The 15,363-nt window shown below is 44.7% G+C and overlaps 1 protein-coding gene across 1 annotated transcript in view; it reads right to left on the bottom strand.

Annotated features, from left to right (window-relative positions):
• Positions 1–15,363, bottom strand: part of cacna1c (calcium channel, voltage-dependent, L type, alpha 1C subunit) — a 227,371-nt gene that overhangs the window by 150,030 nt on the left and 61,978 nt on the right. The window contains exon 2 of the mRNA XM_080886828.1: positions 11,397–11,829. Within this exon, the coding sequence (XP_080742954.1) occupies positions 11,397–11,829 (433 nt within the window). The remainder of the gene's footprint in view (positions 1–11,396; positions 11,830–15,363) is intronic.

Here is a 15,363-nt window from a genome sequence, read left to right as displayed (position 1 = left end):
TAACTGTGTTGCTTGGAACAGAATTTCACTTTGGGATTGCATCCTAGTACCCCTGAAGCTGTTATTTCTAGAGCTTCTCTCTGTACAGTTGGATCACATAAACGCCACATACAGTTTACAATAACTCAGATAATCTCTTATCTTTTCAAAAGCCCGTAAGGAATCTGGGCTATACTTATACTATCGAGGAGAGTGAGGTTACTTGTTATGCTGATATCCCGATATCTAGTTTCCTGAGTTTGAAAATGTATACGAACAGTGCAATTCTTCATGTAAGCCTGTGGAGTTTATTAGCTGTAGCTGGGAAGTGTGTGCATGCATGTGTCTGTTTGTAAATGCGCTAAATAACACCTTTTGAAAATGACAACTTAGTGTGATTTCATATAGAGAACATGGTAGTTAGGAAGATGTCTCTCTCGCTGACCTTGCAGCGTGCAGGTAATGTTTCCAGGCTATAATTACACAGCACGCGAGAGCACTGTGTGTCTGTGTTTTAGTCCTTTATCATCTGTGTTCAAGTACGTGTGTGTTCTTCAAGAGTGTTGCTGTGTGTTCTCTAATCTGAGTGTGTGCTTGTGTGAGCTTAGACAGGCCCCATTGACCTGTTGAGAGCAGCAGCAGTTGTCATGGTAACAGAGGAGGAAAAGCGGAGGATTTTGGATCTCTATCTCCAGAGACAGAGGTACTCACAGTACACAGGACATGCACGCATAAAGCCTCACATATATAAACAAAACATACACCAGAGTGGACACCGAGTCACCCACATGTTCAACAGCATGCCCGCACTGCAGTTACGAAGGACATCCCATAGCAGGGAGGTTAAATAGAAAAGCAGAAAAACAAAGACTTGGTGTTAATGGTGTTAATTGTGTTTCTTCCACGTTTCTTCGTGACTCAGAGGCCATGCCTTTTTAGCTGCAGTTTTCTTTAAGAGCACATTTTAATGTCCATTTTCTTTCTGTCACCTCACCAACGCTCTTTTCCTTCCCACACTGAGCAGTTTAAATGAATGATTTCAGGGAATTGTGGCTAATAATCTCATCAGTTCACTGGGTTAGATTGTTCCAGCAGCCCTCAGGGTTTATTCATGCTTTTGGCTTATATTTTCCAGCTTCTGCACAGCTGGACAGTTGATAGGTTATTGGCACGATAATGACAGATACACAAGGTGACCGTCGGGACAACACGCTCACCGTTAACATAAACAAACTCAATAATATAGGTCTGACTCCACTTTCATGAATTCATGGCAGATTCACAAGTTAACCTGCATGATGGAGGGAATCTATGTAAATGGAAACTTTTGTTCAAATTAAAATTTGTGAAACTTAAGCACTTTTTTCGTTGTAGTTTTTTGATAAATATAGCCTGTAATGTCAGGCTCAGACGATAACAATGCCCACTGTGCCAGGCTAGGCTAGGTTATAGTCATAAAATTTGCTTTTTGATGACTGAAAGACCTGAAAGACGAGAGTCTGATCCTTGACTATTCCTGCTTCCTGTCTTTCACCATATTCATGACACAGTTGGAAAGGAGGCTCTAGCTAGCAATTTACAGGTGTTGCAGGAATTGCTGTCTTGTGTGTGACTGGGTGCAGTAAGGAGTGTATGTAATGTGTGTGTGAGCATGCGCGTGAAGGAAACGCTGGGAGCGAAAGAGGAAAAAGAGAGTGAGAGAGTGTGTCATGGGTAGAGGGCGACCGGGAGCAGCGTTCTAACGGGCTACAGGCTATGCAGTGTGTTTCCAAAGTGTGCAGTACTATTATTAAAGCCTCATCTCTTCAGTACTCTCCGGTGCCTCGGCTGATTTCTGTCTGCCTCACTACTCCACAAAAGTGAAGGGAGTTAACCCCGAAGGAGGACAAACTTCGGCCCTGGAGGAAGCATCTCCCCTCGTGTCTCCCGACCACGGTCAGGGGACTGACGGCGAGGAATGGTTAACACTGGCGACCACGAAGGGACCCTCTCACGTTGTTAAAGAAGTGGTGAGCACAGAGAAAAACCGACAGGCTAAAGCGGCTAACGATAAAGCCGAGTGACTGTAATTACAAGTGTATTAGCCCGCAGCTAAGCTAACTCGCGATGGCCGCTGCTCGCCATTCTCGTGAAAAATACGGACTTGAGACCAATTACTCCAACCCGTTCATATCGCTGACCAGTGTCTCCGAGGGTGCCGCGAGCATTAGGGAAGCTAACAGAGACAGAGCTGTGACTAAATGTGAACATATGAACCCATTCCTGTGTGCCGAAAGTTGTGCTAACACACACGCTAATGGAGAGTGTGTATTCGCGCCGCCCGATGGTCCTGCCCGGCCGCAGTTTTCCCGCACGAATCCCTTCGTTGATGCTGAATGCCGCAGCTACGGCCGTGAGAGAAACACAGGCAGCAGCATGAACTATTATCCAGCTCCTACTCCCCAAATGAAAATCCACTATCCAGACTCAAACCCATTTTCCTCCGCTCACATGGACAGTTTTGTACACAGCACACCGGCTCAGTTTAACGCAATGTTAAATACACCCATGCAATGTATGCCTTCCAGTAGCCTTAATGAAGCCATTAGCTATGGGGAAATCACTGCACAGCATAAACCCCGCTCGAAACCAGGCAAGACCCGCTGTGTGCCCCGTCAGCCCCTATCTGACAGTGAAGAGGACGGTGACACTAGAGAGAGAGTCCCCACCCTACGTCCGGGCCAATATGACGGCACCACACCGTGGAAGGAATTTCTGCACAGGTTTGAGAGCTGCGCTGAAGCCAACTATTGGTCAGAAAAAACAATGACAACTCAGCTTAAATTTTGCCTAGTTGGAGCAACAGGGGCCATTATCCACAGAAATCCCCGCTCATCCAAATGGGATTACCGCCGCCTGGTGGACGAACTGGAAACTGCATATGGCCCTTCTTCTGACCATGCAGCTGCTGTTGCTGTAGAACTGAGGCAGCGAGTGCGTAAACCTGGTGAGGCCCTGCATGTTTTCAGAGATGACATTTATGGGAAAGTGGCTGTTGCATATGGTAATAGAGCAGAGATTGAACAAGACTCTATAGCTGTTGAAGTTTTCACCAATGGGCTGGGTGATGCAGAAATAGTACAGAAGTTGCTAGAGAGGCACCCAGCCACACTTGCCTGCGCATACGAAATAGCCCACCGACACGAAACCACTAAAAGGGCTGCATCTTATGTAACCAGTGCCATGCAGCAAGGAGCCCGTAACGCAGCTGAACGCCGGCCCCGAGCTGCCGTCGTCAGAGAAAAAGACAGAGATGAGACTGTTGCTGAGCATGCACCTGCAGCTAGCCCCTCACCGAATCGTTTTGTCCCACACACACCCTCGACAACACCGAACAATCACAGAAATTTTAAAAGGAGTGGGGTTCGCTGCCATAACTGTCAAGGTTGGGGCCATGTCCAAAAGCAGTGCCCTTCCCCTCACAAAACCACCAAGGCCTTAACATTGAACAGTAGCTCTTGGGACAGCCCAAAACCCACTGTGCTCCACCTTAAGTGCCAAAGCCAAGAAATGAGTATCCCCATGCGCCTCTACGAAGTGGAGGTATGTGCTGTTTTGGACAGTGGAGCCCGGAGGAGCGTGCTGCCGCTGCCCTACTACAACTCCATCCACCCAGACGTGAGACCACCACTACAGCCCTCAGTTGTTGAGACCTTGCTTGGTGTGGGACCTGGGGACGTGCCGGTGCTAGGTGAAGCCCAGATACCTGTCAATATCAACAATCGACAGGTGGATGTTGATTTCTTGGTGGCAGATATAGCAGGAAATGAGGTGCTGCTTGGGCATCCCTTCCTCACTCAAGCTGAAGCACGTCTTGATTTTGGCAAACGCCGCATCATCCTTTTCGGTGAAGAGGTGCTCTACTACCAAACCGAAGCCAGTACAAAGTCACACGCAGTGAGAATAGCTAGAACTGTGGTGGTGGAACCGGGGCAAGAGTATATGGTGAAAGGCAACGTGCATCCTGGTGCAGCAGCTCGAGGTGACATGATGCTTAGTCCCACCAAAGGTTTTGTTGAGAAGCACAAAGTACTTATCGCCAGAGTCCTAGTCAACGCACAGCCTTCTAAAGCTGTCCCACTTCGCCTTTTTAACCTTGGCAATAAAGCAGTAACAATTAAGGCGGGATCCATTGCCGGGCTCCTCCAGCCAGCTGAGGCCGTGGAACCCTCCATGGTCTCCCCAGCTGCAGACTCTCTGACCAGCCCTCCTGTGGTTCCTCTGCACCTGCAGGAGCTCTATGCCCAGAGCTCCACAGACCTCAATGACTATGAACAGCTCCAACTGAAACGCTTGCTTTGCACTTATGGACATGTGTTTTCTACAGGGCCTGCTGACCTGGGCCGAACCAGCCTTGTGCAGCATGACATCATAACCCGTCCTGGTGCCCCAGTCAAACAAAATCCACGAAGAATGGCAGGGGAAAAGCAGCAAAATGCTGATCAGCAGATCTACGACAGTCTACAGAGCGGTCTCGCCCAACGCAGCTGCAGCAGCTGGGCCTCGCCCATCGTTATGGTGCGTAAGAAAGATGGGACATACCGTCTCTGCATTGACTACAGGGCTCTCAACGACCGCACCATAACAGACGCCTACCCGCTGCCCCGCATCCAGGACACGCTGGACACACTCTCAACTGCCAGATGGTTCAGCACATTAGACCTCGCATCTGGCTACTGGCAGGTTGAGCTGACGCCTAGAGCACGCAGGGCCGCCGCTTTCTGCACTAGGACAGGCCTCTTTGAGTGGAACGTCATGCCATTTGGACTATGCAATGCCCCGGCAACGTTCCAGCGGCTGATGGACCGCGTCCTGGCTGGCATGCAGCGGGAGACCTGCCTGGTCTACTTGGACGACATCATCATGCTGGCTAAGGACGTGTCGGGGATGCTGCAACGGCTTGGCCAGGTATTCTATAGACTTCAACAAGCTAACTTGAAACTGAAACCTGCCAAATGCTGCCTCTTTCGCCGCGAAGTTGCTTATCTTGGCCATGTGGTATCCGAGCATGGTGTGGCTACCGACCCCAGCAAAGTTCAAAAGGTTCAGATGTGGCCCACACCTACGTCCATCCAGGAGGTCAGACGCTTCATCGGCCTGGCCTCATATTACCGCCGGTTTGTGAAAGATTTTGCCTCTATAGCCGAACCCCTGCACAACCTGACCAAGAAGAATGCACATTTTCAGTGGCATGCTGAGCACCAAGCAGCTTTCGACAAGCTGAAGTGTCGACTCACCTCTGCCCCTGTTCTTGGCTATCCACTTGACCATGGAGAAATGACACTAGACACTGATGCCAGCGACACTGGCGTCGGCGCGGTGCTGTCACAGATGCAACAGGGCGTGGAACGTGTGCTGGCATATGGCAGTCGTAAGCTATCAAGAACTGAACAAAACTACTGCACCACACGACGTGAACTACTAGCCGTCGTGGATTTCACGTCCCACTTTCGTCAGTATCTCCTTGGACGGCCTTTCAAAGTGCGCACAGACCACAGCAGTCTACGGTGGCTAACAAAAATGAAAGAGCCAGAGGGACAATTAGCTCGATGGCTCGAGAAGCTTGCCGAGTACAGCTTTGAGATCATCCACCGTCCAGGTCGAGTGCACACCAATGCTGATAGCCTCTCCAGAAGACCCTGTCGCCAGTCTTGTCCATGCAGAGTGCAGGACCCCCCCAAGCATCTCGGGGGGACCAGTCATCAGGCAGTTCAATGCGAGTTGGACTCTGACACCAGCTCCCTGTTGCTGAGTCCGGTGAGGGTGGAGGGACAACCGGCTACTACAGCGGTGTGTCTAGTGGGGGTAAGTCATAACACCACCACACCAGAAACAAAGACTTTAGACCAAACTGCTCTTACAAAGTCAGACATTTTATGTCAAAACACTCCTATCAACACAGACATCTCAGAACAGACAATTCACACTAGAACAGACATATCACACCAGAACATGTCCACTAATACACACACTGTAAAGCTGACTGAGAAAGTATATGTGGCTAAAACCCTTGATACTGCTTCTCTGTTTCATGGTTGGACCATGGGGGAGCTGAGCCAAGCCCAGGACGCTGATGCAGACATTGCACCCATACGCGCCTGGATGGAGGCCAGCAGTGAGCGCCCCCCATGGACTATTGTTTCACCATGCAGCCCAGCAACTAAGACATACTGGGCTCAATGGAAACGGCTCTACTTCAGAGATGGAGTTCTGGTCCGTCGCTTCTACTGCCTTGACGAGACCCAGTTCTATCCCCAAATCGTACTGCCACGTAAGCTACAACCAGAAGTGATGGGCCAGATGCACGAAGGGCCAGTGGGTGGACATTTTGGTGTCGAGAGGACTGTGGCCAGACTACGAACCCGATTCTATTGGTATCACATGAGGGAAGACGTCGCTCTATGGTGCCGTACTTGTACCAGCTGTGCATCCAGGGCCCGACCCCAGAAGACACCGCAAGCTCCGATGGGAACTGTCCGGGTAGGAGCCCCAATGGAGCGCGTTGCGCTGGACATTATGGGACCACTGAATGAGACAGAGCGCAGAAACTGATATGTGCTTGTGATACAAGACTACTTTACAAAGTGGACTGAAGCCTTTCCTATCCCAGATGAACGGGCTGCAACCGTTGCCGAGGTCGTTGCGTCTGAGTGGGTGTGCCGCTACGGGATACCTCAAGCACTACACAGTGATCAGGGACGCAATTTTGAATCTGATGTGTTCCAAGGGGTGTGCAGTTTGTTTGGCATAGATAAGACTCATACAACGCCATTCCGACCCCAGTCAGATGGCCAGGTTGAACGTTTCAATGCCACTCTCCAGAAGATCCTGGCCTCCACAGCAGAGCGTTGTCATTGGGACTGGGACCTGATGATCCCGTACGCTGTTATGGCCTACAGGGCGACCAAACACAGTGCTACAGGTTTCACCCCGAACTTCATGATGTTTGGCCGAGAACTGAGTGAGCCAGTGGACCTTGTCGCAGGTCTACCTCCTGATCCAGGCAACCAACCCTCAGTTCCAGAGTATGTGCAGCAAATGCGTGAGCGGCTGGAGCTGGCCCACCTCATCGCCAGGGAAGCCCTGGGTGAGTCAGTCAAGCGCGCAAAAAGGCAATATGACAAGAACTGTTGCCACACACAGTATAAGACTGGAGATCCTGTGTGGTATCTCATCAAAGGAACACGTCACGTCAAGAACAAGGTCAGAAAGTTCCTCCCATCGTATGAAGGACCATTCTTTGTCCTGGGACAATTGGATGACCTAGTTTATCGGATCCAGAAGAACCCAAGGTCTAAAGTGAAAGTTGTCCACCATGACCAGCTAAAGCATTATCGCTGCCGCGAGCCACTGGACAATACCTGGGTCCTTGATCAGGCTCATCAGTGGTCCCCTACAGAGGTCCCACCACCAGCTTTAGAAGATGACCCAGCAGACCGTGATCTGGGTCTGCACAGTCTGTTCTCTACTGCAACTGGCAATGGCCCCAGCTCCTCTTAGCCTTCTGTCTCAGTTGCAGCTGATCCCGCTCTGGTTGTGGTTGTCCCATCGTCCCCTTCCCATGTAGACCATGAGAATGGTGGGGGTGTGGTGGGTGAGCCAGACCACCCGGGCCAGCAGTTTCAGCGACCAACTCGTCGGCGCAGAGCTCCAGACTGGTATGGAGTGTGGATCACTTAACTTGGTTTACCTACCATGGACAGTTCCAAGTAGGACTGAAGATTCGGTTCAAGTTTAAATCGTTTCAGCCTCCTATACTGTTAGCTACAATGGTTTAAAAGAGTTATATTTTTTTTTTCATTGTTCCAGTGTTTACATTTTTTTTAAAAAAGTATCTGAAGGACCTACGGGGTTATCTACATGCACTTATCCATTTGTATTTGTGCCTTCCTAGATGCTAGGATAAGTTGGTTATTCCCGGTCGCCATGTAATAGTTACAATTGTGTAATTTCTTTTCTACTTAACAGCACTTGAAATGCTTTATTTTGCACATGTATGTACACCTTACTTGAGCCAACCTCTTTGTCACTGAAGTGCACTCGTTGATACTATACCTCACCTTATATGCGGTAATGGCTAACACTTTTATCTCCTGTGGGCTCCAAGTGGTAAAGGGGATTGTGTACCAGTTTTATGCATTACAATGCTGGAGTGGAATTATTGTTTAATTGCCATCCAGAGTGGGGGTAGTGTTGCAGGAATTGCTGTCTTGTGTGTGACTGGGTGCAGTAAGGAGTGTATGTAATGTGTGTGTGAGCATGCGCGTGAAGGAAACGCTGGGAGCGAAAGAGGAAAAAGAGAGTGAGAGAGTGTGTCATGGGTAGAGGGCGACCGGGAGCAGCGTTCTAACGGGCTACAGGCTATGCAGTGTGTTTCCAAAGTGTGCAGTACTGTTATTAAAGCCTCATCTCTTCAGTACTCTCCGGTGCCTCGGCTGATTTCTGTCTGCCTCACTACTCCACAAAAGTGAAGGGAGTTAACCCCGAAGGAGGACAAACTTCGGCCCTGGAGGAAGCATCTCCCCTCGTGTCTCCCGACCACGGTCAGGGGACTGACGGCGAGGAATGGTTAACACAGGAAAAGAATGTAAAGAGACATTAGCAACTAACCACCTAGCTAAAGCCAAAGTATCCTTCCCATTTTGTTTTTCCAGGTGTAAAGTTGTACAAAGCACAGCTCTTAATACTACGAATTTTGTAGTATCCACAATGGGTTAGTGGAAAATCTAGAAAACCTTACATGGTGGGGCAAAGCAGGAGCAAATTACCAAAATATCCACAAAAACCATTTAAAGTATCATTATCTCATCTAAGAAAACAAACACAAAGGGATTTTTCTACAAGTTTTAAAGCAGAACAACTTTGCTCACACCGTGCAGTACTCACTGGCAAAACAATGGCACAGACGAAAAGTATTTTAAGGACATAAAAGTTGGGGCGGCTGCTGGATGTGGCAAGTTTCTACAGCAGGGGGCCAGTTGCTCCCCTTGCCCCCTTTAGATCTGTCCCTGCTACAAAAAGAGCTAGTATAGCATATTCATCTTTCTGTCTGGAAGTCATTAGGCAGCCCAAATGCAGTGTTGTTTTTTGTTCATTAACAGACACTAAGGGGTAAAACAATTAACAGTAATGCACAATCTCAGCTTTCTGATCTGGACATTATCAAGTAGTCTGAACAATGTTTTTCAGACTAGCTTATAGTGTGAACATGTGAGGTCCATTAGAGCCTATAATATTATCAACACTGATTTATTGTGACTTGTTAATTTGTTAATGCAACCCACCCAGCACATGCATTAAAACACATACTTCCTATATCTTCTTCTATTTCCTACCATTTTGCACTGCTTTCTACTTCCTTCCTCTTCTCTTCCCTTATGATCCTTCTATTCTAAACCCACACCTCTACCTCCTTCCCTCCACTCCACTCACTATTTTCTTGTTTACCTTTTCCGTCCTCCCCTCAATCTCTCACTCCCTCCGTCCCTTCTCTGTTACTCAGCTCCATTATCTCTCCTGTCGACATCAATGTCCTGCCCACATCCCTGCCTTTCTCATTTTCCTGACCCCTCCTTTTCCTCTCCTTCTGTTCCTCTAAGAACCGTGTGCAATTGTGCTCTTGCTGAGTCGAGGCTTATGTGGACATGCACCTACTATTGATTATTTTGAGTGTGACACAGGCCATTTCTGTCTATCTCTCCATTTCCCCGTCTCTTTCGCACCCTGAGGGAGAACCATGTCATTATGTTCAGGAACTTAAAAATAGATTTTAAAAAAACAAAACAAAACTGGAGATGCAGGGTTGAAAGGAAGAACAGTAAGAATTTGGGATTTGGGTGGACAGAGGGAGGGTTGGCTATTAAATGCTGAGACTCCTAGGTGGAGGATGGGGGGTGGGGGTAAAGGATGAACAGAGGTGTGGATGGACCTGGGGGAAAGAGGATAAATACACTTTGAAATAGCAAGGGGAGAAGTGTGAAGGAGGGATGAAAATGAGACAATTTTTTCATCCTCCTGTGAGAAAACAGAAATAAAGAATGTAAGATGAAAGAGAAGAGTAGTAAAAGAGGGAGAAGGGCAGGCAGAGGAAGGGGAGAAGGGATTAAGACTACTGAGTGAAGAGGGAAAATCACACTTATTGAGAGCTAGAGGACAGAGAGAGATTGATTAAAGCCCCATACGAACGGGATTATCATTATGGGGGGGAGGAAAGGGATAAAATATTCTCAGTGGACCATGGAAATTTTTACTCATTGTCCTGGAAAGAAATTTTAAAGTTAAAATTAAAGAATGGGAATGGATGTCCAGTAGGACAAAAAGGCCCAAAAGACATACATAAATCCACTTTGAAATAACAGAAAAAGACGCTTCAGAATCAGCTTTTTGTAAATCCACCTGTGCATCCTCTACCAGTTATTAATCATACATATAAAAACATCAATTAGCTATAATTCTATTTTTTTATGACATGCTGTTCCATCTGCGTCTCTCCAATAATTTCATCCTAAATCTAAAAAACAAGGGGGTGGAATATGGTTGCAGTAAGAACTGTATATAAAAGATGGATGTAGCTTCTGGGCCTTAAAGGTGAGCCAATGAGGAAGTGCTTTGAGCTTGTATTCTATACAATGGCCAGCAGAGGGAGAATATCTTTTTCTTTAGAAGTCTGGGAAAACTGTAATTGCCCCCCTTGCTCTATAACCTTTGCTAATACTTTACTCATGAATTTATGGGCTTTTGGGAAGGATTTGAATCACCGTTTGACTGACAAGTTTCTACTCTGGGAGACTGCTATATATATATATATATATATATATATATATATATATATATATATATATATATATATATATATATATATATATATATATATATATATATATATATATATATATATATATATATATATATATATATATCACTTACTCGGATTCACCCCTTTCTCATCACATCCAGTTTTAAAACTCAAAAATGCCAACAACAAAAAAGCTTAGCTTGAGGCTTCACAACGGGACAGGACCAATAAAGAAATACGATCAGATAAAGTCCGTGGTTTGCAGTTGAAACATATTTATCCTACATGTATATGTTTGCACAGGAACATTATATATAGTTGTAAAATATAGAAATGTCATCATATAACTCTCCAGTACAATAATAATAATAATAATAATGGATTGGATTTATATAGCGCTTTTCAAGGCACCCAAAGCGCTTGATAAAGATGGGCCATAACCCTTTACATTTTGAAACTGACATGGACAAATTCTACTTTTAACTGATTTTCTTTAGACTATGCAACCAATTGATAAGGATCTGATCTATGAGAAAGCACTACACAGGGAACAACCCTTTGCCCATAGTTTGTTGAAGGATACTTCCACTCTACGATGCTGATGCAGGCCCTGCGGATAGGATTCTTGAGTGTGAGGCAGAGTAGAGCTCGTGGCGGCCTTGTGGCTGTCGTTGTGGTTTGTTTCTTGGGTTTAGCGGTATAGTGCTGTCTCTTCCGTTGCGTGGAGCTGGCCGTGGAGATGGGCCCTCGCCCTCCGGACCCAAGCCCCGCCCCTCCACCCGATGCGGCATTACCCATCATCTTCGCCTGCCGCGCGGCATCGATCGCCGCCTGCCAGCTCAGGGCTGCCCCCGGTGTGGGGATGTGCTCTGGAGCCAGACCAACCACGCCCACTCCATGGTTGACCCCGCCCCCTCCTCCACCATGGTCGCCATGGCTAGTGCCACCACTGTGCTCATTGGTCAGGCCAGGTGGAGGAGGTCGAGGAAGAGGAGGAGGGGGAGAGTAGTCGGAGCCTGGAATTGAGAAAAAGAGAAAAGACAGAGGAGACAGGAAGTTAGCTACATAAATTTATGGATTACTTATAGAAGGGATTTGCTTCAAAAACTGTTTAGTTTGTTGGTTTGTTAGATTATTCTGAATATTCTGAAGAGGCTGGATAAAGCACAAACTCATCAGTTATGATGCCCTGTACTTTGTATTTTTGTTAGCTATCGAGTTCAAAAGAGCTAACCGCTTTAACTGAAAGTCTAAGGTCTTGACAATGTTGTGATGTCTTCATCACAAGCCATCAAATGTAGTACTTCAACATCCATGTGAAAGACTTGATGGCACTAGTACCACTTGTGCATGGCTGGATCCCTCAATCAAGAATTTAGCAATGTCTACTTGGGGAGATTAAAAACAACTGAGTAGCAAACAGTTCTTTGGGTGTAGTTGTAGGGAACTAACATGTTTAAAATGATAGGTCTCCCAGCTTTAAAGATTAATACCCACTGAAAAATCCAGAACGTGTTTAGCCCTGAAAAGAATAAGACTGGGGACAACAAATGCTTGTATTGAAATAAAAGATAAAAAAAAGAAGAGAGAGACAGAATTACAATAATCTCTGTGAGATTACATAGTTTTACGCAAACAAATCGTGGGAATAAGACGGTGTAAAACAAAGACACCGGATTAACCATACTGTATGCTTAGCCAGATTAAAGACAGTTATAATATCCTCTCAGCCCTCCTTCTCTCTGACAACTCAGCAAATGTTTCCACTGTGCATATAGATTATACGCTGAAATTTTATGCAAACAATTATTATTCACACAAAGCCAAGCGTGCAAGTGCACATGGAAATTTTCTACAGATGGAAGAAGTAACAGTGCTTTGCAGAGACAAGGGTATGTTTGTGAAACAGTAGTCAGAGCTACTGATATCAAAGCAGAAAATGTTTGTTTTTAATGATTAAAAAGAAAAACTAATTTTAAAATTGTTAAATTGTTTGAACGCAATAGATTTAGTAGATATACTATTTAATCATACAAACTGGAATATATATCATTATCTCGATGTTGCAGTGCCATATAGTAGATCACTAGATCTTTTAGCACAACTAATGCATGGTGGAAATGAAAAGCTTAATCTTTGTAGATTTAGCAATGTCGAATTCGTAAATCTCATAAAGTGAAATTCTTTTGGAAGAGGAAGAATCCAAAAGTTAAAGAACCTCTGTAAAGTTAATCCATCCTGTGCTGTTGCAACAGAGATAAGGAGCTAGAAAGACAGAGGAAGGAGAAATGTGAGTGGGTTCAGAGGGAGGAGGAGGACAGAAGTAGATTTATCCTACAATTACAGGGCATTCACAATGTCTGCTAAAATCCTGCTCCTCTCACTTCACTGCTACAGGTTTTTACAAATGCACTCACACTGGGCGATGGCCTGAGGGAACAGTACATCACATCCTGAGGACTATAGTGACTATAACACATGCACAGAGTGTATATACATCTATCGCCTAATCATCTGCAAGTGCTGCTTTCTTACTCAGTCACAGTAAAGTAAAAATAGGACAGCAATATCCCTGTGACTAGGGAAAATGGATGGTTGCCTGGTGATTGGACTAAAAAAAATTTTTCGTATTCAGCGACTGAATGCAAGTAGTTGCGGTGATTGATTGTCAACATGTCGTAATCCATCTCAGTCAGTCTGTGCCGATGAACGGAACTGGCCTGCAAAATATTTTTAACATATTTGCGTTTATAAGAGTTAATTCGCATATCATCACAAACAAATTGCATGTAATTGCCAAACTGATAGCCGACTGATAGCGTTTCATCGCCATCTTGAAGCGTCAAAGTTGTTTTGAAAACAGCAGCTACCTGCAAGTGGTCACAAACCTGGTCCTTGTCTTCGAAGAAACTATTTCAAAGGCAACAAGATTATAAATTCATTGTGACTGTAGCATTATCCACAGAATTTGACTCGTCAAGAGCAACTTAGAAGGGTGCTGGCAAATCTCACATGCTTTTTGGCAATGTAAAACATAATAATTTATCCCTTACTAAAGATATATTAAAATTCATTACTGAAGTTGCTAATTACTTAATCAGTATAATTAGTTCCCTATTTTTCTTTCCCTCTCTTTTTAATCCATGTACCATGCCTCTAACAACAACTCTTAAGCCTCAACAAGCACACTGAATCTTCAAATATGTACAGCTACTGGACTCTGATACGCCCATGAAAAACAGTACAACCATCTTAAATGTGCTTGTATTTAAATGCTACTTAAGTGATCCAAAAAAGTCCAATATTTATATAAATATGCATGACAATGATGATGATAACTGTGTTAGGCATTCAATCATAAAAACAAGAAAACACAAATATTATACACACATGACAGAAAGAAACAACACACTGGACTTATTTGAGAAGTTAGTTACTAATTTCAGCATTTTTTGCATGCAACTGTGGCGTAAACCATAGATAGATAGATAGATAGATAGATAGATAGATAGATAGATAGATAGATAGATAGATAGATTTACTGATGCATTCATGGTAGCAGGCCTAATTTTATTGACTTTATACCATTAATAAGTTTAATGTAACCAAAAAAAAAACACAATGGTACAGCTAGATATAGCTATATTAAGACATTGTAGAAAATTATCCGTAGCCTACTTTGCTTAAATGGCCTACAGTGAATAAGATGTTATGCGCATACAGCTACATTTACTTTGCACAACACATTTAGAAATATAGCAAAGAGCTAGCTACTCTGACTCACAGCTATCACCAACAAGTTAACTTGGGATCAAGGACTTTTTGCAGCACTGCAGAAGTCAAGACACAAAACCATAATACAGCAATGACATAAAAATAACTTAGTAGATCCTTATAATACTTGATTTAGCATGTTTACATGCCATAAGCTAGCTTAGCTAGCAACTAACACGACCTTCTGTTGGGATTAGTGACTGAAATACAACCAAAATGTAGTCTTACTGTTAATGTTATATGAAAATATGAATAGATAGCCATATTCCACTCCTTATAGTGATAACATCCATCATTTGCTTGGCTTGTCATCCTTAAGGAAAACAATATAACTCAAAGCTAGCCTTTTAGCGAACTCTTATTCATTCTTAGTATTTATTGATATAGCGGTTTTGCATTTTCAGACTTTTCTGTTATGATTTGTTCTATTAATAATGTAGATTGCTGGTTTTATTTGTGTATGTGGGTAAGTTGTTTTTTATGGCAAGTCTGCTGTAATATTTGTTTGGATAAAGTGCTATATAAATAAACTTTATTGCTTCTATTACAAAATAAACTGCGATGCCCTCAAGGTAGAAGTGGTCTTAAAAAAACAACAAAAACAAACAAACAAATGCAGTAAGAAACAACAGCACCAGATCTGCAAATATTTAAAGAGTAGTGTGCTTTGAATAGAGCAGTCATGCCCAAGGAGGTGCTCTTTACATTTACCAGCAATGAAGTCACTTGGTATCAGATGCAGCTGTGTCCTATGAGAAAAACCACTGTGGTTTCAA

The sequence above is a fragment of the Rhamphochromis sp. 'chilingali' genome (genome assembly GCF_963969265.1).
Source record: "Rhamphochromis sp. 'chilingali' genome assembly, chromosome: 7".
Classification (NCBI taxonomy): domain Eukaryota; kingdom Metazoa; phylum Chordata; class Actinopteri; order Cichliformes; family Cichlidae; genus Rhamphochromis; species Rhamphochromis sp. 'chilingali'.
This window is presented reverse-complemented; position numbering and strand designations above follow the sequence as displayed.